This window comes from Phycodurus eques, chromosome 10 (genome assembly GCF_024500275.1).
Source record: "Phycodurus eques isolate BA_2022a chromosome 10, UOR_Pequ_1.1, whole genome shotgun sequence".
In the NCBI taxonomy this organism is placed as follows: domain Eukaryota; kingdom Metazoa; phylum Chordata; class Actinopteri; order Syngnathiformes; family Syngnathidae; genus Phycodurus; species Phycodurus eques.
In genome coordinates this window covers 25,941,936-25,969,353 of record NC_084534.1, presented here as the reverse complement: position 1 = coordinate 25,969,353, position 27,418 = coordinate 25,941,936, and the positions used below count along the sequence as shown (strand labels likewise).

At 42.0% G+C, this 27,418-nt stretch overlaps 1 protein-coding gene across 3 annotated transcripts in view; it reads left to right on the top strand.

Moving 5' to 3' along the window:
• slc12a5a (solute carrier family 12 member 5a) overlaps positions 1 to 27,418 on the top strand; it is a 138,282-nt gene that overhangs the window by 102,018 nt on the left and 8,846 nt on the right. For 2 of the 3 annotated variants that reach the window (XM_061688959.1, XM_061688957.1), the window contains exons 4-23: positions 1,029 to 1,175; positions 9,663 to 9,717; positions 10,586 to 10,716; positions 13,587 to 13,834; positions 14,605 to 14,816; positions 15,344 to 15,511; positions 15,586 to 15,684; positions 17,273 to 17,330; positions 17,400 to 17,574; positions 17,764 to 17,882; positions 18,511 to 18,609; positions 18,697 to 18,816; positions 20,654 to 20,758; positions 21,049 to 21,217; positions 22,305 to 22,500; positions 22,607 to 22,776; positions 22,859 to 22,990; positions 23,965 to 24,072; positions 24,459 to 24,584; positions 26,072 to 26,295. In XM_061688959.1, the coding sequence (XP_061544943.1) occupies positions 1,029 to 1,175; positions 9,663 to 9,717; positions 10,586 to 10,716; positions 13,587 to 13,834; positions 14,605 to 14,816; positions 15,344 to 15,511; positions 15,586 to 15,684; positions 17,273 to 17,330; positions 17,400 to 17,574; positions 17,764 to 17,882; positions 18,511 to 18,609; positions 18,697 to 18,816; positions 20,654 to 20,758; positions 21,049 to 21,217; positions 22,305 to 22,500; positions 22,607 to 22,776; positions 22,859 to 22,990; positions 23,965 to 24,072; positions 24,459 to 24,584; positions 26,072 to 26,295 (2,861 nt within the window). The remainder of the gene's footprint in view (positions 1 to 1,028; positions 1,176 to 9,662; positions 9,718 to 10,585; positions 10,717 to 13,586; positions 13,835 to 14,604; positions 14,817 to 15,343; positions 15,512 to 15,585; positions 15,685 to 17,272; positions 17,331 to 17,399; positions 17,575 to 17,763; positions 17,883 to 18,510; positions 18,610 to 18,696; positions 18,817 to 20,653; positions 20,759 to 21,048; positions 21,218 to 22,304; positions 22,501 to 22,606; positions 22,777 to 22,858; positions 22,991 to 23,964; positions 24,073 to 24,458; positions 24,585 to 26,071; positions 26,296 to 27,418) is intronic. The other variant, XM_061688958.1, reaches the window with a different exon arrangement.

Genomic DNA, 27,418 nt, shown 5'->3' with positions numbered 1-27,418 from the left:
TGTGGCAAAAATCAGCCTTCAATAAGCAAATGTTCAAAAAAAAAAAAAAAGTTGTCAAGCCACTAGAATAAAGTTGGAATATTCCAAAAATAAAAGTGAGACATTTTGAGAAAGAAGAGAGAGTTGTAAATCTACCAATGTGAACTCAAAATATTATGGGCATGAAGATGAAGTAATTTTAGGGAAGATAAACTTAATAACATTATATACGTAATATTAAAATCATAAAGATGTAGTTACGTGAAAAAAAAAAGTTATTTTGCAAGAATAAAGTCACACAATATTCCAAGAATAAAGATACATTTTACAAGAAGTTGTCACATTTATATAAATAACATTGTAAATATATGAAAAGTTGTTGCGGGGAAAAATTCAATATTACAAGAAAATGTCTGAATATTATGAGGATTAAGTTATATGTTTCAACAAATAACACATTAATTTTGGAAAAACATACAAATATAAAGTTGCATATTATGTTCAAAGTCAGAATTTTGCAAGAAAATATTCAATATTAGAATAAAACAAAATATTACAAGCATAAAGTTGTATTTTACGAGAATTAAGTCATAATTTTCAAAAGTTACGGTATTATCAGTATAAATCGTAAGTCGTATATTATGAAAAAGAATTGGAGGATAAAGTTAAAACCAGTATTAATAAAGAATACAGGTTTTGAAGTCGTCATTTTATTCCAATAGTCTAAGTATTATCGAAGTATGAGCATTTCAAGTAAAATTAATATTTTTTGGGTAGTATTATGTCATACTATGAAAAAGTAGTCATATTTTTACAATAACAAGTCGTAGTATCCCTAGAATCAAGTCAAAATATTACAAGAAAGTTGTTTTGTGACAATAAAATAGTACAATTATGACAATAATAGCAGAATATTGCAGAAGGAATTGAAAATATTAATGCACATAGCACATTTCAATTATAGATGAGCATCTGCTGTATACTGCTTTTTCTCTCTTTTGTATATTTGACTTATTCTGACCCCACCACCGATTGTGTCCCCCTGGCAGGCCCCCCAGCTCGGCACTCTGATGGGCGTCTACCTGCCGTGCATCCAGAACATCTTCGGCGTCATCCTCTTCCTCAGGATGACCTGGCTGGTCGGCATCGGCGGAATCATCGGAACGTTCGTCATCGTCTTCATGTGCTGCACCACTGTGAGTACTTCCTTTATAGCTTTTGGTGAGAGAAGTGTGACACACCCTGAACTGGTTGCCAGCCAATTGCGGGGCATATGTACTGTAGACAAACTACCATCCACATTTAAATTCACACCCATGGACAATTTAGAGTCTTCAATGGACCGAACATGCAGCTTCCTATAGGACTGCTTAAGTGTGTTGAAGGAGTTCTACATGGCTCCGTTTTAGAGCCCCTGATGGTCTCAAACTATTACCATGTTTGTCTTATCATCCTTCTATTTTCTATACCGCTAGGGTTGCGGGTGAGCTGGAGACTATCCCGGCTGACCTTTGACGAGACAAGTGGGGTACACCCTGGACTGGTTGCCAGTCAATTGCTCGACACATATACTATAGACAAGCAACCAGACACACCTATGGACAATTTAGAGTCTTCAAATAATCTAAAATGCATGTTTTTGGGCTAGACCTACACAAGCAAATTTAACATTCAAACCCAGGACCTCTTGACAGTAAGGCAGACATGCTAACCACTATCTCACCATGCTGGCCTTGTTGAAACATGTCAACCGAACTGTAAACTGTTCCGTCTTCAGGGTTGCTTTCGCGTGTCTTCTGGCTTTCACTGAGCATTTTGTCAGGACTGTATGTTGGTGTGTGTGTAAATGTGTGTCGTTATGAATGTGTGTATAAGTATGTGTGTGCGTGTGTTTGTGTGTGTGCGCGCAGCCTAGATTCCCCTCCAGCATCGAGTGTATTTATAGAACAACCCCCTCAAATCCCTACCATGTCAAACTAGCCTACACACACACACACACACACACATGGAGCATCAATATGTTTCCCCCAATCGTGTCGCTCTTGACGCTGCATCTTTTTCCGTTCCCCCCCCCCCCCCCCCCCCCCCCCCGGCTTTTATATTTGTACTTGTGACACTCGTATTTGCTTCCCATCCATCCCAGTTTATATGGATCTTGTACGCGTGATGAAAACAGTGTGCAGAGGGAGGAAAAACAATCTCCGAGCTGGCTCACACTGACAGCAACACAAACACACTCAAATTTCCTCTCCCTCTTTCTCTCACACGCACACACGCGCGCGCACACACACACACGCACACACACACACACATGCGTGCGCGCACACAGAGAGGCGTGTTTCTTATCAGTCACACTGCTGAGATCATTGCAGAGCCCCCAGGGTGATAAGCCTGAGCATGAACGGTGTGCGAGGACCCCCGACGGCCACCTATCTCTTTCCTCCTGTGCTTCTTACATAACACATCACCACCCAGCCCGACTTTGTAAGTGTTAAATTCATTTAAAAAAAAATACGCACAATATAAGACTTTATTTTCATGATATTTTTTGATTTTATTCTCATAATATTCTAACGATATTGACATTCAATGAATTTTTTTCCACATCATATATAACTTTAATCCCATGATATTTTATTCGATCATATTGTCATTATTTGCGATACTTTACATCTTTTTTTTCCTGTATCGTAAACAATTTTATTCGGAATGTTTTTACTCTGTTCCTCTAATATTGTGACTTTATTCACGCTAAATCACAACTTTTTCACCCTAATATATGACTTTATTCTTAAAATACTTTGACTCTGTTCTCATAATAATCTGATTTTTTTCGTGCTAGATTATGACTTATTTGTTCCACATTATGACTTACGTATACAACTTTGAGCTAGTAAAATTGCAACTATGTTGTAATTCTTGGAATCTTACAAATTCATTCTCACACGTTACGTCTATTTTCTCATCCAATTTTATTTTTGTAATTCACAACTTTCGACTTGTGATGTTATGTCTTTGTGGTACTACACATTATTGTCGTGAATTACAACTTTATTTTCACAAAACTATGACTTCTCTCGTGAAATCACACCTTCGTACTAGTAAAATTACAATATGTCACAATATTTAGCGTTATTTGTTTAATGGTTATTGCTTCTCGTAACATTGTCATTCCGTTGTGATGTTATACTGCTCAAAGTTATTACCATGACTTTTCCCCTCACAACATTAAACTTTATTCTCGTAATCTTACGACTTCTTCCGCGTAACATTAGATTTTATTCTTGTCATACGTGAAGTATTCCTTTCCCCCCCCCCCCCTGTCTTTCGCTTCCCTTCATACCATCACATTATACATCGGCAACATTTTGGATGGAAACGTTTAACGAGGTGCGTTCGTTATCGCATGATGGATGTGAAAGCTGGGTGGTTAACAATGAAAACACGCACACACAATGCTCTATTCTCTCATATTTCTATCCCAGATAATAAATCCAGGGCTTGGACACAATGAGGTTTAATATCCGAGATGGAAAGCCGTCTGTTGTGTGGTGGTCCTCGTTACTTCCAGGTCTTGAATCCCAACACGGTGGAGGTGGTGGGGGGGGGGGGGTTTCAGTCATTTAAATGCTGTGGATGCTTCATCTTTTTTTTCTCCCGTTTTACTCCCATCTCTTCCGCTTCCTCAATTTTCTGGAAGCCGTCTTTTCATTTTGGGCTCTCATTATTTCCTCCCTCGCTTTTGATTCCCCGACGCGTCCCTTATCCGACACCCCCCAACGCCTCCGTGCCGTGCGTCTCTTCACTATCTCACTTTCCTACACCTGAGAGTCCGCTTTGCCCACCACCAGCACGTCAGCGCGAGCCGACTCTTGCTGAAGTCGCACCGGACGACGGAAGAAATCATCTGACGACGGGGGCGTAGTGAAGCGTGCTAATGAAGCGGGGCGCTCGTGCCGCGGGACACTCTTCTGTCAAAAGCAATCTCCTCTCCGCTCCCAAGGTCCACCAAAGGCCAAATAGGAGCGTGAGGTCGAGATGCGAGCAGACCTAACGTGTCCTTTGCGCTCAGGGCCGACGAGCTCATGAAACTTTTCATTGCACGATTTTCGTAGCGGCTTTTAGGAATCAGCCATTAATTACCGGTTAAAGCAAAACAAGCAGACAGTCAATAAAATGTTAAATTAGATTAAAAAAGATAGGAGGCGTCATGTACAGTAAGGTCCACAAGGATATGGACGGTGACAGTTTGAAGATTTTGTGATCTTTATTGTTGCGAAGATTTTTCATGATTGTGGTAATATTTCGACCTACCAGAAACATTCCCTCGGAATATGGGACTTTATTCTCACAAAATTCAGACTTCTAATATCGTTAGCCTACTAGCGTTATCATTTTTAACTCTCTCTTATCGAGTCAATCAAAAATGCCATGGCGCTTGTTACAAATTGTGTCATTTCTTGTTTTCCAAAAACTGTCAAATATGTCTTAGGCAACTGATGTATTTAATTTCCTTTGTTTAACCAGATAAGGCAATTGAGAACAGCTTCTCATTCAGCATACCAACCTCGAGGCAATTTATGGTTCAGTGTCTTGCTCAAGGACACTTCGACATCATATTTTGACAATATTGTCCGAATATTTTCACTTTATTCCCATAAAATTGAAATATTTTTTTCTCATAACGTACAACTTTATTCCCAGAAAATGTGGACCTCTTGTAATATACTTCATTCCATGGTGTGCCATCCTGACTTTATCTTGACAAAATGTGGCCGTTATTGTTGACTTTATTCTCACAAAATTACAGTATACAGTAAATATTTACAGTATATATTTTTTTCCTCATAATATGCAACTTTATTCTCTAAAGATTCGGACTTCGTTCTCTCGTAATAGAATTTTTTTATTACCATCAACTTTATTTTGTGAATATTATGTAATATTTAGATTTTATTCATATTGCAAGACACAACTTTCTTCTTGTAATATACAACTTATGTAAAATCCCAACTTTTCCCCTCATAATTACAATTTTTAGATTGGAGAATGACAACATTATTCTTGTCAAATTCTTATGTCGTTATTTTCACATTTTTTAAAACAATAATTACAACTTCAGTGTTGTGCTGTTTGGACTTTATGCTCAGAAAATGGATTACTTTTACTCGAAAATACAGTTTTATCCTCATAACATAACACATTTTAACACTGAGTAGTTACAATGTTCAGCATATTTTCCTCACGGTTAACTAGCAATGGCTTCTCGGGTACACCATTTTCCATCCTAATGTACTTTTACGGCAGCAGGTCTGACTAGAGGTCAGGTCGAGTGCTGACCCGCTAGGACGGAGCGGTCCACTGAGTCGGAGACAACCGCTGATTGATGATATTTTATAATGTCCGTGACAGCCAGATGACGGCGTGGAGAAAATGTCAACTGTAGGACGCCGCCAAAAGTAAAAGTCACCAAATGGGGTTTGACTGGATGTCACAGTAAAATGACAGCGCCGAAAATGAGACGAAGGAGTCGAGACATCCTTGTGGTTGGCGTCACCTTGTCGGAACGCCCTGACACAGTTTTGTTGATGGAGGCTGCGACAGGAAAAACGTTACATTTTGAACCGCCACCTTCAACATCCAGACAGTAATGGCACACCCCCTCATTTTTCCATGCGGAGTAATGCAGCATTTCCTGTAGCAATAAGTTGGCGCGACGGTGGCAAGCAATGAGGAAAGATTCCATAAAGGCAGAGAATGAACTTAACAAGGAAGATTAAGTATCATAACATATCAATTTGCGCTAATGTAATTTCTCATGTATAATGCGCTCTTGAGTATTATGAGCACCTTTAATATCCGGAAAACCCTCCGATGTATAATGCACACCATCGATTCGCTGCTATCCATATGCTCAAAACCTGAAATATTATGCATATTTTATTAGGTTTTAATCCTGCGTTGGCACGGTCCACGCTTAATGTGAAAAAGCTTAAGGTTGCTTAATGTCACAAAACTGCAACCGATTGTCACCAAAATGTATGCGGACATCTCTAATAATGTACCCTTCCCAATCGGAAAATGTCAGAACGCAATTCCCAATATTTTGGATCTTATAGCAATATGGGCCTGCGAGGAGGTTGTGATTCTCAGGTGAGCGGCAGAAATTTTAAATAATATATAGAAATTTGCATCATTAGACATTACATACTGTATCATATTGTAATGAAAGTACCGTATTTTCCGCACTGGAAGCCGTTACTTTTTCCCCTCGCTCTGAACCCTGCGCCCTATGCAACGATGCGGCTAAAATATAGATAATATATAAATGCTTAAAACATGAGCGTTTCCCATAATGCACTAGGGTTTGGGCGTGCGCGGATGCCTCCAGCATGTAGAAGACGACGGCGCTAGTTTTTGGCGCACTCAACGCAAAACGCAGCACGACACGCACCAACGCAAAATAGTTTTCAATTTTCACACCCTCATCATGGAAAGTACAAGAAGAAAAGCGTATGATGCAGCTTTTAAGTTGAAAGCCATCGATCTGTCTATCGTGCTTTTAAAGCGGCACTCCGAGGTGAGTGGGAGGCTTGGATGACCAGCGGCGAGAAATCTTTCAGAAAAACTGGCCGCATGCGAAGATCATCCTTTTCTGAGGTCTGCCAGCCGATCACCGACGGATTTGGAAAGGCTGGACTGCAACGTGAGGAGAACAGCACAACTTCAGCGGTAACTGTGTCTCGAGATGAAAATGACATTGAGAGCGACAGAGAGACGGAGATGTTCTGAGACTCTTCAACTCCGACACTGAAGAAAAGACGACTTCAGTTGTTTCAGCGAACAGGAGGAGGATGAATCAAAACAATGACTTTTCTGTTATGTTTGAGCCGTTTTACTGCCGTGTTACAGGCACTGTTTGGATACAATTAAGGTATGTGAATAAACATTGACAAAATCTTTCTGTGTAAATATCTAATTTCACAACGTATATATCCGCGGTGTATCGTCTGGTGCGGCTATATATGTAAAAAAATAAAAATTTATTTTCCCCAAATCTAGTGGGCACGGCTTGTATTCCGATGCGCTCTATAGTCCGGAAAATAAGTTTATAATTTTCCTTTTTCCTATGTATAATAAACTCTATAGAATTGTGATGATTTTTTTGGGGGGGGGGGGGGGGGGATGCTCATTACCCACGATAAATTACGCTAATTTAATATAGTCTACCATCACTAGTTAGAATTTATTGTAATACCCCCGCAAGTAATCGCAAGCTAACAGGTTAGCCAATTAACAGCCAGCCAACTTTACACTCTCATTCGTTGACACCCACGCCAGGCTCCGCCTTTTGAAGCCACACACACCCAAAGTTACAGATACTGCAGTAGAACAACAGGATGGCCACCCAGAGTGGACAAAAATAATACCTGCACCTCACATGCACTTCTTATTGTGTTCAATAATGCAATAATCAGCCTTTATCCGATTAATCAATGGGATAATCGGTAGAATACTTAATTCTAAAAATATTTGATAGCTGCAGCCACAATCCAGACAAATTCGGCACACCACCCTGTCCCTCACAGACATCGGGAAAAAATCCATGTTTGATCATGCAAACATGATCATTTAATTGAGAAAATCCATTCATTCAATCATTCAGACAGATTTGGAGCGCCCCCGTGTGCGACGGGACTACCTCTGCGCGCCATCAGATAAAACACTTAAACAATTACGGCCTTATCTGCTGTGGCGGGAGAAGAGCTTGTGGCCTCATTAGGAGCAGATTAGCGGGAAGGAATAGAGGCCCGTCACCAGTCACTTGGCTCGTCCTCGTCCGGGCACTCGGGTGCCACTAACCACATTACAACCTTCACGGGGACAGATGAGGGGGATAGGCAAATGTCTTCGACCCTCGCGCGGAGTCATTGCATGCTCACTTGTCGTCAGACACTGAAGGTCAAGGGTGTTGTTTACTCTAAAGTCCATTATTTTCAACCCAAATTTGGTGGAGGAATATGCCTCAAAGTCAAGCAATTTTACCGAACATTCTTCAGAAAAGTTTGTTCTAAAGTAGATTTCAAACAACAATGACTTTGAACTTGGGGAACCTCTCGACTGTGCGGCAGCCCACACCCTTTCGCTAATAATAATTGTCTTCATTGCTGAATACTTTTTTATTCATTACATTCACAGCCAGCCCTTCCAGTTAACATGGATATTTGACTGTTATAGCCGTCAATTGTTGCGAATCATTTTTTTAAATATTTGTATTGGATTTTTTTCAAATAATTTTTTTAATCATTTCTCTATCAGTTTGTTTATTTGTCTTATTTTTTTGTTTCCTTCCTTACTGTTCGGCTACCTATTATGGCTAATGGAGACAATGGCGTTATGATAACAGTTACGTGATAGCGCAATAACGATGACGTCATTGCAGTAAGACAAAGATGCAGCATGCCAAAAAAAAGGGGGGAAATATTTTGAAAAAATAATAATGAATATTGTCCTCATGCAACCTCTTTTCATGTGCCAACCATGTGAAACATCACTTTCAACAGTGAACTTGAACAATGGCGTTTGAGCGCACTCATGAAATCTTAATGGCGTCACACAGCATCACTCCTTCTCCGTCTCGACTTGTCATTTGTTCTCTTCCGGAATATTCTTCCCGCTCGTTCTATCCCCATCCTATCTTTCCATATCTCTCCGCTGCAGCACTTTGAACGCTTTTTCTCTAACCTCCACACATTGAATTCTTTTATTGCATCTTTGTGACGAGTAGCCTATCGATTATGAAGTAGCGCATTGCAAGGCAGAGGGAAAACGTTGTTGTTATTAGCCTGTACGTTGATTATGACTGATGGCTAAATACCATCATAACAAATATACTGTATGAAATACGGTCCATCTAGTTTATTAAGGCTATTACATTTACAAAACATCCTTAACTTTTGCTGAGTCATTGAAATGTCATACGTTGACATTTTATGTTAGCATGTGAATTTAGCTTAACACGGTGTCATTTCTCATATCGTCGCCGTCTGATGAAAAACCTGTCACTCCAAAAGACACGATACATGTTTTGTTTGAGTTTTAGATCAAGAAAAATAAACTTGGATTGGAAGTGATGATACATTAGCTGGTTAAGCTGTTATTTAGTCAATATAAAATAAAGACTTTTGTTTTCCCCATACATAATCATACTTGAATAAAGTGAAATGTTGACCATTTCTAATGACATTTTTTATACACTACTGTATACAATCTGAAATGATGCACGAACACAAAATACGAGGTTAACGGGGACATATTATGGAACATGGACTTTTTATTGTTTGTATACAAATAGGAATCCCTGTCCACCCATTAAACAACCAAGTAAATCTTTTGTTAGCTGTCATTTGAAGTTCCTTAATCCTTGCATAGTGTTTGGGTCACATTTGACCGGTTTTGACAATTTGACAGCGATTTAAAAAAAAAAAAAAAAAACACACCCTAAATGTCATACTTTCACCCTGAAACATGATGACTTTTCTTAAAGTGATGCAAAATACACAAAACTGAAAATGTTTAACAATTTCAAAATTGAGGCATGGAAAATAAACAATATTTAAGGGTTGAATGTTTAAATGAGAGATTTTCCCCTTCTTTTTTCCCCCTCCCTCTCCCATACACAGACCATGCTGACTGCCATCTCCATGAGCGCCATCGCCACAAATGGAGTCGTGCCAGGTGGGTGAGCAGACGCCCGAGTCGCAGTTTGACACCAGTCCGCTTCTAGATTTCTTTTTTTTTTTTGTCGCCGATCACCCTTGGCGAGTTAGCACGAGGACATCTCGACATCCCCGCTAAAATCGTCAGTCTGGGATTCTTGTCCACCCAACGTTATTTACATCAAATAAAAGCAGCGGTCGCACGTCTGAAGCGCGAGTTATATGGTATACGGCGGGAAATGTGGGTGTGGGCGTGCCGCGGGTGGTCGCTGGAAATGAGCGCCTCGAGGAGAAGTGCGGAAGTGTCGGCCAATTATGACGACTTCTTCTGCACGGTGCTAATTAGGCTTGTTGCTTATTTATATTCACTTCATTCGCACAGAACTGGAAAATGCAAGCGCTGCGGTAAAACACAATAAAAAGAGATAATCGAGCGAGGCATATGTGAAAGTACGACTGTAGGGTGAGGCACCGCGTGACACCAGAAAATTGCTACACCAATGTTTTTCCCCGGGAGGGGAATTCAGTTGTCAACACTTGCAACAGTTGCATATTTTGGAGGCCGAGAATCATGTGATCAAGCTCGCTGATGATGTCCTTGATAGTCTTCAGTATAGTACAGTGGCGCCTTCAGATTATAAAAACAAACAATAGTTATATATTCCGCAATTGACGGACGTCGACGTGACCAAACCCTGAAAACGGGATCGCTGATTCCCTGTGTGCTACGCTTACGAGCATGACAACATTTCGATGACGTGATTGTTTTAAAGCCGAACATGCTAAAACGAGCAACATTACAAGTGCCTGCCGTAAGGCGAGATGCCACGAGACGACAGCACCGTCATGGTTGATTAAAGTAAAGTTGTGATGGTGTGTTTGTGTAGCTGGAGGCTCGTACTACATGATATCCCGTTCGCTGGGGCCCGAGTTCGGGGGCGCGGTGGGGATCTGCTTCTACCTGGGGACCACCTACGCCGGAGCCATGTACATCCTGGGGGCCATCGAGCTGCTCCTGGTGAGAAACTTTTACTTCCTTCCCTCTCGGTTTTATGCTGACGACTCCACGGGGGGGGGCTGGAGTCTAACCCAGCTGACTGACCTGCTGACCCTGAACTTGTCGCTAAAGTCAATCGCAAGGCACGCAAACAGACTCACACTCATATTTACGCCGCCACTGACATTTATATTTATTATTTTAATATGTTTATATAGTTTATTATATTAAACATGATATAGAAATATTGAAACAAACATACTAAATAGTGTGTGGGGGTGGGGGTGGGGGGGGGTTATATTTTGTTTAATATTGTTTATACTATATTTGTATACTGTACTGTGTTTGTGGCAGCTGTGACTTAACTGTTTGAGCGGGTCAAGATGACGACTCAGAGACAGACGTTCCCATTTAATGGTCACGTGACCTCCTCTCCGCGCTGAATGTTGATCAGCTGATGAAACGTGAAGGGGAGATCTTTCATCTCCAGCTTTCTGCAGCTAATTATGCAAATACTGCATCGGGGGTGGAGGGGGGACATCAAGACACAGAGAGCGGTACTTTGAAATATCTCTCATCGGTTTAGTCCCCTACTAACAACATACCACAGTGTGTGTGTGTTTGTTCTTCGTCATCTTCTCTGTGCATCTTTAATGGAAATGCAGAGTTTGATCATGCCTGGAGGTTAATTTTGTCTTCTGGGTCAATGCTGGCTTATAGTTTTTATTGTGGAATAACAATCCCGAGGAGCCCATCTTAGAGAGATAGATAGAGAGAGAGAGAGAGAGAGAGAGAGAGAGAGAGAGAAAAAAAGCTCATTTGAATATGTTTCATCCTCGCGCAAAGCTAATGCTGCTATTTTGGGGAATGGCTGCGCTGATGCGGGACACGTGTTTGCCAAGTGATACGCCGTTCTTAGCATCAGGTCGCATGGAAAACATAGGATTCCTCCCGTGATTATATACAGTACAGTGAAAATAAAATGTCCCAAAAATGTCAGGAAAAGCCTTCTAGAACATCTGAACTTTATTTGCGGTTAGTCAGAGGCACTTTAAATGGTGGCAAGTGTGTGCTGACTCCCGTTTAACATGAGTTTGAATGTGGCTGTTTAATTTTGAAGAAGCCACATCCCATTGATAAGAGGGTGTGCACATTTATGCAAGCACATTATCTTAGTGGTGTAAATGTATTTCTCCTCACAAAAAGATTTTATTTTCCAATTGAGTTCTACAGGTTAGAGGTCACTTTAATGGTTTCGGTAATTTTTTTTATATCATGAAAATGTGGCATTTGAACCGGGGTGTGTAGACATTTTATGTCCACTGTAGCCGCTTTTGATTCACCCCAAACAAGGTTAATTGTTTTTTTTTTTCTTTACTGAAACCTGTTTAACACGGTGGTCCGTGTTGAATTGATGATAATGCTGTTCTCACACCTTTAGCGGGTCTCTTCTCACCTCTTTTTCATCACATTTATAAAAATTAAAAAAAATATTAAAAATTGTCCCCGTGGGTAAAATTGATTGAATTCAGCAGGAAAGAAGGAGACAGCAGGAGCACGCCTCTGACCTTAACGTGTAAATCCCCACACAGTGGAACAATGGACAGTGGAAGTGTGAAACCTTTTTGTTTTCTCTAATCATATGCTCCCCTACACAATATTTGTCTGATTCAAATATATTTACTTTATTACTTTATTTACATGTATATATTCACGACTATAAACTGTATTTTATTAACATTTTTTTTACTTTCAGATTTTTTTCGGTTTTAACATTTTATACTTTTTATCAATTTTTTTTCAATGTATGTAAATATTTTTTGTTTTTTTCTATATTTTTATTTCAATATATTTAACAATATTTTATTTTTTTACACATTTGTACATCTAATTTATCTCTTTTATATATCACTTTGCAGCAACCTACACCTTTTGTGTTTGATTTATGTATTTATTAAATCAAACTATATTTTTAAAGTTGTAATGTTAATTAACCTTTACTTTTTTTATATAGACTTATATACTTATTTGCTTACATTTTAAAATAGTTTAAAATAGTCATTGTTTTAAATAAATGTTATAGTTTTGCTTTTTAACTATTTTTTAATAATAGCTTTGCTATTTTACTATTCTCATTTAAACTAGTTCAAATAGTTAAAATACTTTATATTTTAACATGTATTTTGTTTATTCATTTTTTAAAATACATTTTATACTTTTTAACTTTTTATTTATTTTTTTAAAATAATTTTTGCTATTTTGCTATTCTCGTTTAAAACTTTTTCATGTTTTCATCTCAACTTTTATTTTTGGGGCGGCTCGGTGCTCGACTGTTTAACACATCCGCCTCACAGTTCTGAGGACCCGGGTTCAAATCCGGCCCCGCCTGTGTGGAGTTTGCATGTTCTCCCCTGTGCCTGCGTGGGTTTTCTCCGGTTTCTCTGGTTTCCACGACCCCCCCCAAAAAATGCATGGTAGGTTGATTGAATACTCTAAATTGGTCATAGGTGTGAATGTGAATGGTTGTTTGTTTCTATGTGCCCTGCGATTGGCTGGCGTGCAGTTCAGGGTGTACCCCGCCTCTCGCCGAAGATAGCTGGGATAGGCTCCAGCACACCCGTGACCCTAGTGAGGGTAAGCGGTACGAAGAATGGATGGATGGAACTTTTATTTATATTATTTTTACTACATTTCTATGGTCCATGTTGCTATACCCTCCAACTTCCTTATATGCATTTTTTCCCCTACTCAATTTTAGTATTGGTAAATGTTTCGTTTTACAAATGTATATAATACCTAATGGATTTAACAATATAAACTGTATATTTCATTGAGTGCATTAACAACAAAAAAACTATAATTGTAATAACGTGGCATCTCTGCTCGTTCAGATCTACATTGTGCCCAAGGCGGCCATCTTCCCGCTGGAGGGCCTGGAGGGGGCGGAGGCGGAAGCGGCTCTGCTCAACAACATGCGCGTGTACGGCACCATCTTGCTCACCTCCATGGCCACCGTAGTGTTTGTCGGCGTCAAGTACGTCAACAAGCTGGCTTTGGTCTTCCTGGGCTGCGTCATCCTCTCCATCCTGGCCGTCTACGCCGGCGTCATCAAGACGGCCGTGGATCCTCCCGAATTTCCGTAAGTCTGAATCGCCGCAAAGTGGATGTACGTGCTTTTTAATGGAGCCTGTAAAAAGCAAAAAGAGGCGAATGGAGGCATCTATTAAAAAGTAAATATTTGAAAGTTGGGTGTATGTGTCGGCTACGTGTTGTCAAAATCATTTTGACAATACAAAAGACGTGAGGATACATTACATGGTTTTCATTGCAGAGTGACAACTGGTCAATTTGGACCTTCTTATATTAAAAAGTCTTAGTTGTTATGAAAAAGACATGGTTTTGAGTGGATAATGTTTCAGTTCAGTAAAAAAGTTTCTTCAAATCAATCCAAGAAACTCAAAAACAGATACATTTGGAGATTCAAAATTGTCATAAAATGGAAATGCATGGATTTCAGTGGAGTTTTAGTGCATGTGTTTGCAATCTGAAAAGCAGGAGAAAACATGAAGGCGTAGTTTTCATTCAAGTGTTTAGTTCAGTTAAAAAAAAAAAAAAAAAAAAAAAAAAAAAGTTTTGTTTTTGAATCCGATGAACCCCCAAAAAGATACAAGACACACTTGGAGGTACGTGGTTTTCATAGAACATTTGATAAAGGGTAGATGGCATGTTTTCATGTTTTCATTTGAGAGCGTCTAAAGTGCAGTAAAACAAAAACTTACCTCCCAATTCTATGTATATTCGAACCCACACAGCATGAAAAAGATTTGGATATACATGGTTGTCCTTACAAGCACAAGAGTTAAACATTTTTTTGAGTGTTTTTTTTTTTTCTTTCTGGCCTTCCTTCAGCGTTTGCGTGCTTGGCAACCGCACGTTGGTGTGGAAGACGTTCGACGTTTGCGCCAAGACGGTGGAGACGGCCAACGGGACGGTGACCACGCAGCTGTGGCGCATGTTCTGCGACTCGTCCCTGCTCAACGCCACCTGCGACAAATACTTTGTCGCCAACAATGTGACGCAGATCCAGGGCATCCCCGGAATCACGAGCAGCATCTGGACAGGTCGGTGCAGGATCCAAACTCATTTCGAAGAACAAAAAAGAAAAAGACAAAAAAATACTGACTCTGCTATCTTAGGTTTAGTCAGTTCATGGTCACCTTCGCCGCTGGTCTTTTGAATATTTAGGCAAACTTCAAATCAGAAGTAATGGTAAATATTTTAGTCTACAACTATTTGGCCAAGTCCAGTTAAAGTGAAAAGGGCAATTTCAGTCTGCCTAAATAAAAAGTACAAATCCATTTTGCATACTCGTGCTATACAAACTAATCACAGGCCTTGTTCAGTTGTATTTTTTAGTACAATACATTTGCATTTAATATTTCAAAAATCATTGTTTTTACATTTTTAATGGCATCTTACTTCATTTCAATTGGGAAAGATGATTTTAGTTAAGAACGTGGTCATGGAACAAATTAAATGTATATCTCTTGGCACAGCTGTATTATTTTTGGGAATAAAACCTGTTTTTTGATAGGCTACAATATTTTGTTAGTCGTGACATTCATACTTGAACTAAAACGTTACGCAGAGAACCTGTTTGGGACCTACTACGAGAAGGGGGACCTGATCGCCCGGATCAACATGGAGTCTGTGGAGGAGCCGGACGACCCCCTGACCAACGCCAACCGCTACGTGCTGGCCGACATCACCAGCTTCTTCACGCTGCTGGTTGGCATCTATTTCCCCTCGGTGACAGGTGAACGACGCTTCGGAGCTCGTCGAGACGGTCGCGTCGATGCTAACGTTGGGCGTCTGTGATCTTCTGTCCAGGAATCATGGCCGGCTCCAACCGCTCGGGTGACCTGCGCGACGCCCAGAAGTCCATCCCCGTGGGAACCATCGCCGCCATCACCACCACCTCCTTGGTCTGTATCCTCTCAGGCCCCCTCTCAAATGGACGCCTCCCTCAAACAAAAGCCTGCTAATCTCTGCAGTTGTGTAAACAACTACACTACGGACATCAGTATTGTGTCCAGGGCCACCTTTTTACGTAAGCATTTTGTACGTATACAGGCCTCCTCTCAAACGGATGCCTCGCTCAAATAAAAGCCTGGCAACGTCCGCAGTTGGTTTGACAACTGTCCACGGGCACTGTTGAAAGAAATTCGGTCATCGGTATTGTGTCGAGCTCCAACCTTTTTACACAAGCATTTTTGCACAAATAAAGGCGTCCTCTCAAATGGAGGCCTCCCTTTAAATAAAAGAGTCTGCAGTTGAGTAACTGCCGCGATCGCACTCGAGCGGGCACAGCAAACCGATGTGCATCGTCCGTCTTGTCTCTCAGTAAATTTGATTAGGTCTCCTAATCGCATGGCCGGGCCGCTTATGCAAATGAGACTTCATGAAGCTGAAGGATTTTACTTCCGACATCATCGATCACTCAGATTTTATCCCAGAATAAATTGATTTCTAATCGATTTTGAAGCTCTGGGCCACTAAGTGCATTAACCACTGGAAAGTCTTTTTTTTTTTTTTTTTTAACTCATGCATCGCGCCCACATTCATCCTTGGCTTCAAGTCCTTTATTGTAAAAATTAAAAAGCCTTCTCCCAAATGGACATTTCCCTCAAATAAAAGCATGGCAATGACTACAATCGAGTTGACAGCTGCCGTGTGGCCACTATTTGAAGAAATGCACTCCTCAGCATTGTGTCTACCTCCGAACCTATTTTATGAGCATTTTGTACAAAATGGACACCTCCCTCTAATAAAAAGCTGGCAATGTATACAGTTGAGTAGACACTTGCCAGCGGAGACTTTTTAAAGAATTATGTTCTAGCTCCACAGTCCACAGCATTGTGTCTAGCTTCACCCTTTTATCAGAGCATTTGTTTGTACAAATAAATACCTCCTTTCAAGTGGATGCCTCCCTCAAATAAAAGCCTCGGAATGTTTGCAGTTGAGTGGACAACTGTGATGCGGCCACTATTTGAAAATAATCCGCATTGTGTGTAGTCCTATTTTTTGTTTTGTTTTACAGATAAAGACTTATCAAATGGACACCTCCCTCAAATAATGTTAAAAAAAATCCTGCTAATGTCTGCAGTTGAGTAAACAACTACCCAGCTGGCAGCAGCATCTGTTTGAAGAAATACGGTCCTTCGCATTGTACCTAGCCTCATCCTTTTACACAAGCATTTTGCACAAATAAAGACTATCTCTAAAAAAAAAAAAAAGGACGCCTCCCTCAAATAAAAGCCTGGCAATGTCGACAGTTGAGGAGACAGCCACCGTGTGGTGACAGCGAGGAGAAATATGGTCCTCAGAATTGCATCTGTCTAGTGTGCTCCTTTTACACAAACATTTTGTACAGATAAATAACTTATTTAAAAAGAGGACGCCTCCCTCAAATAAAAGCCTGGCTATGTCGACAGTTACAGAAACAACTAGCCGCGGACACTATTTGAAGAAATACAACCATCTGCTTAGTTCACGTTCCTTATTGAAACCTGCTCAGACATGTCCAGCGTCATTCTGTTCGGCGGCTGCATCGAGGGCGTGGTCCTCCGAGACAAGTAAGTGCCCCGCCGCCATCGTTTTTTTTAGGGTGATGCTGTATCCTGACCCCGCCCACCCCGGCTCAGGTTCGGGGAAGGCGTGCACGGGAACCTGGTCATCGGCACGTTGGCGTGGCCATCGCCGTGGGTGATCGTGATCGGCTCCTTCTTCTCCACCTGCGGGGCCGGACTGCAGAGCCTGACGGGGGCGCCTCGTCTTATGCAGGCCATCGCCAAAGATGGAATCGTACCCGCGCTACGGGTCAGTCTGATCGGCTCCGCCTCAAATCTAATCGCTGTCCAGCTTACTGTTACTGTCAGAGGTGGCAAGTACTCACTTAAGTCTAAGTACAGATACTTTTGAAAAAACAATACTGGTAAAAGGAGAAGGACTGATTCAACTCCTTGAGACAAGTAGACGAGTGAGCATTTTATTTGATATGTTTTGTAGATCTTTGGACACGCGAAGGCCAACGGGGAGCCCACGTGGTCCTTGCTGCTGACGGCGTTCATTTGTGAGAGCGGCATCCTGATCGCCTCCCTGGACTCAGTGGCTCCCATCTTGTCCATGTGAGTTCTTCAACTTTCAATTCTGGAGGAGCCGACCGAGTGCTTTCTGGTGCTTATCGTGTACAGTGGAAGCCATTTTTCTTAACAGAGTTTTCCCATAGGAAATGATGGGTTGTGTTGTGCATGGGTCATTGGAACCTGCTGCGGGTTTAATTAGTGAACATTAAAAAAAATACTAGAATAAATAAAAGGAACCCAGAAGATGTCAATATTTTGTGCAACCTTTTCCTTTCCCCCCCCCAGCTTTTAGTCTGTGGATCTCTGTGTGCCACAGGAGATCCAAAGAAGAAAAAAATTCCAAATGTTTTTTTTTTTCTATGAGGGTGCCTTTTATGTAGTTTAGCTAAAAAAAACATTTCACAGTTTGCTCACAAACTTTTTTTTAAGATAGGCTAATAACAAAAGACCCTAATATAATTTCAGACTGAATAGGTAGGCAGCCACTGCAGAGATCCAGTTTTTCATACACAAGCCATTAACAAGTCAATTCTCCATACAATGACTGTGGAGACACTCCTTTTGGAATAAGTGTCACCAAAGAAATAGCAGTTTGAACTTCAAAGTTTTTGGTGGTGTTTTTTTCCTGAAAATTGTCATCTGGTGTTTCATGCGTCGTCGTCCCCCTCAGGTTTTTCCTGATGTGCTACATGTTTGTGAACCTGGCGTGCGCCCTACAGACTCTGCTCCGGACCCCCAACTGGAGGCCCCGCTTCAAGTTCTACCACTGGTGGGCGTCCAAAACACCCCCCCCCCCCCCCCCCATTTAATGAATGCCGCACGTCCTCTCACCGCCTGTGTCTTTTGTCCTCCGCAGGACTTTGTCCTTCCTGGGTATGAGCTTGTGTCTCACGCTTATGTTCCTGTGCTCCTGGTACTACGCCATCGTCGCCATGGTGATCGCCGGCTCCATCTACAAGTATATTGAGTTTGCAGGGTGAGTGATGATAATAATGAAGCTTGATAGGATCATTATTTTTTGAGTGATGATAATAATGAAGCTAAATATGAATATTATCATTATTTTTTGGAGGAGTCAGATGAAGTCAACATCCATTTTCTTCCATAAATTGTAACATGGCAATGTTGAAAAGCAAAGAGATCCCTTCTGTCTTGTAGCAAAGAAATAACCTCTCACAAAATACACGTTAAAAACGTCTCATTAAAATACCCCAAAATATTCAAACTGATGAACTTTGTTTTAGCAAATAATCATTAACTTTAAATTTTATGGCTGCAACACATTCCAAAAAAGCTAAGACAAGGTCATGCGTTACATCACCTTTACTTTTAACAACATTCAATCAACGTTTGGGTCCTGAGGACACTCATTGTTGAAGCTTTGTAGGTGGAATTCTTTCCCATTCTTGCTTGATGTACAGCTTCAGCCGTTCAACAGTCCGGTGTCTCCGTTGTCGTATTTTACGCTTCATAATGCGCCACTCAATAAGAGACAGGTCTGGACTGCAGGCAGGCCAGTCTAGTACCGGCACTCTTTTACTACGAAGCCACGCTGTTGTAACACGTGCAGAATGTGGTTTGGCATTATCTTGCTGAAATAAGCGGGGGCGTCCATGAAAAAGACGTTGCTTGGATGGCAGCATATGCTTCTCTAAAACCTGTATGTACCTTTCAGCATTAATGGTGCCTTCACAGATGTGTAAGTTACCCATGCCATTGGCACTAACACAGCCCCATAACATCACAGATGCTGGCTTTTGAACTTTGGGTCCATAACAGTCCGGGTGGTTCTTTTCCTCTTTGACCCGGAGGACACGACGTCCACAATTTCCAAAAACAATTTGAAATGTGGACTTGTCAGATCACAGAACACTTTTCCACATTGCATCAGTCCATCTTAGATGAGCTCGGGCCCAGAGAAGCTGGCGCCGTTTCTGGTTGTTCTTGATAAAGAGCTTTTGCTTTGTATAGTAGAGTTTCAAGTTGCACTTACGGATGTAGCGCGAAATTGTATTTACTGACATTGGTTTTGTGAAGTGTTCCTGAGCTCATGTGGTGATATCCTTTACACATTGACGTCGGCTTTTGATGAAGTGCCGCCGTCACGGGCATTCAATGTTGATTTTCGGCCTTGCCGCTGACATGCAGTGATTTCTCCAGATTCTCTGAACCTTTTGATGATATTATGGACCGTAGATGAGGAAATCCCTAAATTCCTTGCAATTGTAGGTTGAGGAACATTGTCCTTAAACTGTTCGACTATTTTCTCACGCGCTTGTTCGCAAAGAGGAGAACCTCGCCCCATCTTTGCTTGTGAATGATTGAGCAATTCAGGGAAGCTCCTTTTATACCCAATCATGGCACCCACCCTTTCCCAATTAGCCTGTTCACCTGTGGGATGTCCCAAACAGAATTCCTCAACTTTCATTTCTGCCACCTGTCCCAGCTTTTTTGGAACGTGTTGCAGCCATAAAATTCTAAGTTAATGATTATTTGCTAAAAGCAATCAAGTTTAACTGTTTGAATATTAAATATCTTGTCTTTGTAGTGTATTCAATTAAATATAAGTTGAACATGATTTACAAATCATTGTGTTCTGTTTATATTTATCTTAAACACAACTTCATTGGAATTGGGGTTTGTACCTCCCTGACCGTGTCAGTCAAAATTGTGCATCTTGACTTTTTCATTGAGCTCTTGTAGCTTGTGCAGTAGTACGTAATGTTGCAGTCAGCACACTGTTGTGTCGCATTGCATTTAAACTGCGCCGATGATAAACGACAGCGTGATCGATGAGCATGTGCGTTTCGCAGTGCGGAGAAGGAGTGGGGTGACGGCATTCGAGGTCTGTCCCTGAGCGCCGCGCGTTACGCTCTTATGCGTCTGGAGGAGGGCCCCCCCCACACCAAGAACTGGAGGTAAAACAGACACAAACACACAAACATACCCGTGCGGTGGTTATTGCCAATGAACAGAGAAATGAACAACATGTCTGCCAATCTCTCAGCTAATGTGATTCTCCACACCACGGCCGTCGCAAAACAACAAAAGTTAACACGTCACGCTCTTTCCTCACTTGTACTTGCTTACTTGCCGCCCTTCAGCGGCTTCCGTTTCGCGCCCTGGTTCTGTTTAGTTGCCCCGACCCTGGACCTTTCTCACCCCCTCCCCCCCTTCTCGTACTGTGCATGTGTCCCCCCGCCCACAGGCCCCAGCTGCTGGTGCTGGTGAGCACGGATGCCGAGCAGAACGTGGAGCAGCCCAGGCTGCTTTCGCTCACCAACCAGCTGAAGGCGGGCAAGGGCCTGACCATCGTGGGCACGGCACTGGTGGGCAACTACCTGGACAACTACGAACACACCCAGCGGGCCGAACAGGTAGGCCGGTCAACCTCTAATTTGATCCAATTATCAAACAATTTTTCTTTTTTAAAAAAAACATGGGCAATTCAAATTGGATATTCGTGGTTCACTACTAAAAATGGAAGGAACCAAAAATGAAAAAAATGGAAGGAACCAATTGGAACCAATCCTCCATCATTTGCTGACAAATTCACCTATTCGCTGTTTCCAGGTGTATTTTTGAACTTTTTCTGTTATACCCTAAGGTGCCACAAGATGGCATTAAAGCCCTGGATAATTGGAACGTAGCAGTTGGTGCTAAGGAAGTATATGTTGACGTGACTTATCTCCACTGTTTAAGATCTTCGTATGTTGGGGAGGAGTTTAGCCCAGATTGTTAGTGCAAGTTATGGAGAGTCTTTGCTGCATGGGATTGAACCCCGGTCCTTAGAACTGTGAGGCAGACGCTCTAACCAGTTGTCCACCGTGCCGCCACGTAGGATCAGATGTTTTTCAAAAAAAAATTAAAAAACGAATAACAAAGGATGTGGTCCCCCCAAAATCCGCAAATGCAGAACAGCAAATATGCAAGCTTTCACTGTCAACATCTTTTGGTTGCAATTTTGTCCTAAACCTGTTTATTTTTAAACAGTAACTTTGGGGAAAAATGTATGTGTTCTGTTTTTTCTTATAGTGTTGATGATTCAACTTGTGAGTCACATTGACCCATGCAAATTGTCAGTGTATCCAAGACACAAACATAACAGGAGGCTTACACTATCTCAAACTGAAATGAAATAAAACTACTCAGTTGCGTCAACTTCATTCAATATTTTAACAGCTGTATAATAGAACCAAAATAAAGTACAACTAATTCACCCTTTGACAATGCATGGAGAGGGAATTTTGTGGCAGATGAGTGGACTTCCTCCATCGCGCTTCATATAAATGTAAAAAAAGAAGTTAATCGCTGTATTATGAAACAATATAGGTGCCGACATGTAAAGATGAAAACTCCAAATTCGTCACAGGGTAGCGTCACCCGTCTGTCTCGTATACATGGTAAAAAACTTATGCAGCAATTTGACCAAAAACAACTTCCCTGTTCTTCGTGTCCTGGTAGGCCCTGCGTAAACTGATGGAGACGGAGAAGGTGAAGGGTTTCTGCCAGGTGACCGTGTCCTCCAACCTGCGTGACGCCACCTCCCACCTGCTCCAGGCCAGCGGGCTGGGCGGCCTGAAGCACAACGCCATGCTAGTGTCGTGGCCGCGCAACTGGAAGCAGGGCGACGAGCACCAGACCTGGAGGAACTTTGTCGGTGGGTTGCCAGTAGGAACCGATTTGAAAATACACACAAGAGTTGTGTTTAATAATGCAAAATACATTTTTATCCGAGTTCAATCTTAGTCTTGTCCGCCATGCAGAGTTGGTGAGAGAAACCACCGCGGCGCACCTGGCTTTGCTCGTACCCAAAAACATCGCGGCCTTCCCATCCAATGGCGAGCGCTTCACCGAGGGCCACATCGACGTGTGGTGGATCGTCCACGACGGCGGCATGCTGATGCTGCTCCCCTTCCTCCTGCGCCAGCACAAGGTGCTCGCCAAACTTCCTCTCTATTGTTTGTGAAGTCAAAGTGTCCTGGTGGCTGGTGCGACGACAATGTTTTTTTTGTCAGGTTTGGAGGAAGTGCAAGATGCGCATCTTCACCGTGGCCCAGCTGGACGACAACAGCATCCAGATGAAAAAGGACCTGACCACCTTCCTCTATCATCTCCGTATCGAAGCCATGGTGGAAGTGGTGGAAATGGTGAGTTAACAACAAATCAATTATTTTGAAAAAATTCAAATATCCATTCATCCATTTCCTATAGGGCTTGTCCTCGTTAAGGTCTTTTGGTGAGAATAGTGTGGTACACCCTGGACTGGTCGCCAGCCCACTGCAGTACAGTGGACCCCCACATACTTTCTTTTTGTTTATTTTTTTGGGCGGCGGGGGGCAACCCGGAAACCACTCAGTGGTTGTTTATCCCTGCTTATTTAAGACTTTTTTTTGGGTTAAAACAAATAAAATGAATTAAAATGAATGCAACTATAACGGCCGTCAATTATCCGTGGATTTTCACTATTCGCTTTCCGGCTCGGTCCATATCCGCCGCGAATAGCGGGGTCCACTGTTTACATTGGGACAAACCATTCACCCTCACATCCACAGTCTTCAATGCATCTAATATGCATGCGTGTAGTCTAGGGCTGCAGTTATCAAATATGTTTAGAATCGAGCTGTCTACCGATTACCCCATCGATGAATTGAGTAAACTGATAAAATGTATTTCACATTATTAAACACAATAACGTGCAAATATTGTTTGTGTCCACTTAGGGTAGCCATCCTCACGTTCTACTGTAGTATCTGTGACTTGAGTGAGTGTGTTTGGCTTTAAAAGGCGGGGACTGGCCTGGCCTGCTGAGTGACATGGGCATCAGCGAATGAGAGTGTAGCGTTAGTGTAGCGTTTGCTGGCTGTTAACTGGCTAAATTGTCGCAGTCCTCGTGGACTCTTATCGCAGCTGACTTTTGGGCTCAACTCTAAAAAAAATTATGATTTTCTAAAACATGACTACTAATTTAATTTCTTTTAACATCTTGCAATGTCCTGGCATTGCCTCAAAAGACTTTTCCAGGCAGTTTACGCTTCATATCGGCACTCAACGCGATCCAGTTCAATCAGAGAACAAAATTGTTGTCTATCGGTGTTGTTAGCGCTCGTGTGTTTACCCGTAGCACGACAGCGACATCTCGGCATACACCTACGAGAAGACCCTGGTGATGGAACAGCGTTCGCAGATGCTGAAGCAGATCAACCTGAGCAAGAACGAGCGTGAGAGGGAGGTAAGAAAGTTCCCCCACTCGTCTTCGAGAAAGGCACACTCAAAAACGTGTTCACAAATGGGACTTGACGGGTTCAGCTCGCCGTGCCTCGCCTTGATTTGACTTGACATGACACAAAGCGCTGCCGGACCGAAGCGTATTTTGTGTTAAATCGGAGCGGTGGGACGCCACATTGCCCATCTGCATCTTTGCTGTGGAGCGTGACAGCATAAATAGATATTGATCTGAGCCTTGTGCTATTATTACCTCCTCTAGGTCAAAACATTGCTTTTTACGTCGCTTTTATGCGAGTCCTAGCCCACCTTGCACCACAAACTAAGATCCTGCTTTCTCTTATTTCTCGCTTCTTTGTGTCTTTTTCCTTCCTTGCTGCGATATCTTCCCAGATCCAGAGCATTACCGACTCATCCCGCGGCTCCATTCGGCGCAAGAACCCGGCATCTGTAACCACCCAGCTGAGTGTGAGCGAAGAACCGCCAGCGGCCGGCAAGGAGGAGAAGCCGGAAGAGGAGGTAGAGAGCTCCTTTGGATTTCCGTGTTTATTGTCGAATTTACGGGGTTACATATTTTAGGGCGTGTGAATGCTAATGCAGTCGTGCATCAAAAGCCACTGTAATATTAGCCCATCTCAAACGAAGAACAAAATGAGGAACTCAATAGCGACAAGTGAGCTATTACTTTTACTACGTATCCCTTAAGAATTATTTGACTTCTTTTTGGCGAGACGATCAAAGGCACTGATGTCTTACGACTAAAGTGCGCGGAATATCGGCACCATCACGCAACGTATTCTTGCAAAAATAAAAAATACATCTTAAAAAATGAGCGACTCATTAGCAACAATTTGGTTATTACTTTTAACACTTATCCGGTATGATATATGGAAATAAAGGCAAGAATACAGACAGGGAAGCAATGATGTCCTGGCATTGCTAAACTGGGCTTAACACCTACACCATCACTCAACTGATTCCAGCTCCATCAAAGAAGAAAATGAACAACTCATTCGACACAAGTGTATTCTTACACTTATTTAACACTTATTTGTCAGTAAAATTTGACTCTTGCTGATGAGATGAGATGATACTCAGGGACAAAATATCTCCTGGTACAGTATTACCCACCAACGTCATTCTAGGGGGATCGGGGCCAAACCTCGCTGTGAAAAGCGAAACTCTACGATTTATAAGTGACGTTCTCCCTTATAATTGCCTATAGGTGCCACAAGATGATGGCAAAGCACTGCTTTTGTCTATGTAAAGCTCCTCAACTCACTTCAACATACAGTGGATCAGAAGAAATGGACAGCACCCGAGTTAAATATATGAGTGTCACAGCAAAGGGTCTGAATACTTAGGGCTGTGTGATATTTCATTTTTTCATTTTTAATAAATCAGTAAAGATTTCAACAAGACATTTTTTTTTCTGTCAATATGGGGTGCTGGGTGTACATTAATGAGGAAAGAAATGAACTGAAATGATTTTAACAAATGGCTGCAATATAACAAAGAGTGAAAAATGTAAGGGTGTCTGAAAACTTTCTGTACCCACTGTAGTTCCCTGGCACCAAGATGCTTTGACCTAAGCACAAAAAGAGCAAATAGGTTGGGTTTCTTTTTCAGCGAAGAACTGAGGATAGGCTCTCCCCACAAAAAAATAATCTGAGAAAAGGTTCATTTGCGAGTGCCGAGCCGCCATTATGCAGAGTTCACTGTATTGCCTTCCAAAGTGTGAAGTACACTACCAGCATTCAATAGCATGAGAGAGTGCATCCAAACATCTGACTGGTAGTGCCGACTCTGTTTGACCAACATGTTTCAGTTGCTTTGGTTTTCACTGTTTAGTAGTCGAGATGGTGTTGTTGAACCCCACTTCCTCTCTCTTGTCCCTCTCAAACATTCTGTGACTTTGACCTGCATTCCAACACTCGTGGATTTACGTGTATCTCCACCTCTGGCCTCGCTTCCATCCGTCCTCCTCCTCTTCCTCCTCCTCATAGTCAAAGTCGGCCTCTCCCCCTGTGCCCCCCCTCGCCCAGGTGCAGCTCATTCACGACACCACCACCCCGACCAGCCCCGCCGCCCCGGCGGCCACGGCCGAGGCGGTCCAGAGCCCCGGGGAGCAGGTTCAGATGACCTGGACGGAGAAGTGCGACGGGGAAGCCGGCAAGCCGGCCGGCGCGCCCGCACCGTGCGGCATCAAGGACATCTTCAACATGAAGCCGTGAGTGCTTAGACGGGTTCGACCAACACGACACCTACGCGTGTACGACAGAGGCACACGTATGGAATATGAATATGGTAGGAAGTAACAAAGAACAAATACTTGGTGACTGTGCTTCAGCATTTATTTTTCAGACAAATTTGTACTTTATTTGAAAACAGACTTTTGTACTTTCTACATCTTAGTCCCCCCCCCCCCCCCAAAAAAAAATAAAAATAAATAAATAAATAAAAATACAAATTGACAACACGACATAAAAAAGACAAACAGAGAGCGGGAAAGTCAACCACGGTTGAGATTTTAGGGTTTTATGAGGGGGGAGAAAAAAGGGATGACAGCACCCCCAAAAATGTTCACAACTCCTGCAGAAGCCACAAGAGGGCAGTAAAGCTGTACTTTTCCAGACAGCTTTGGCCTGACTAAATGAAGCGCCTCACTTTACTTCTACAAAAGTCCTTGGTACGAGACGATGCCAGATCACTACATTATATGAAGCTCGGTAGCTTTGGTCTGAGCACAAAAAGGGCAATAGTTGAGTTCTTCAGCAAATAACAGGGGGATAGGTTCTCCGAAAAATCTGCAACTAGTTGAATTTGAAGAATTGCGAATATGTGGACAAGCACAGTACAGGTTAGGTGTATTTTTCCCAGTTGTTACCGTCAGTTCACAATGTTAACAAAAGTCTGGGAACACGTATGGATGGCATAAAAGCCTGCGCCAACACTAGCTAGCTTCTTTTCTCCTCAGTACGAGCACCATTCAAGTTAATAAGAGGGAAAATAATTTTTATTTTTTTAATTTCATTAACTTTAATGATTTATTTTTTGTGGCAAGTAATACAAATGGGAATTACATATAATTGACAGTAAATATTCATTTTTACTTTTGAACTCAAGTACAGTTTAATCTGTAGTCTTTTACTTTAAGACCCAGTAAAGTCACTTTTTTTACCACGTCAGTTGTCCGGATTTGTGGGGCGTGGCTAAAACGGTGGCCGGGTGACACAACGAGGGCACCCAATACGAGTCGGCCCTCCCTCGCTTTATAAGTACCGAGCACCTTCATTCCATGCAGTGGCTATTTCACGCAAGTGCCACTTCCTTATTGATAATAACTTGGCCCA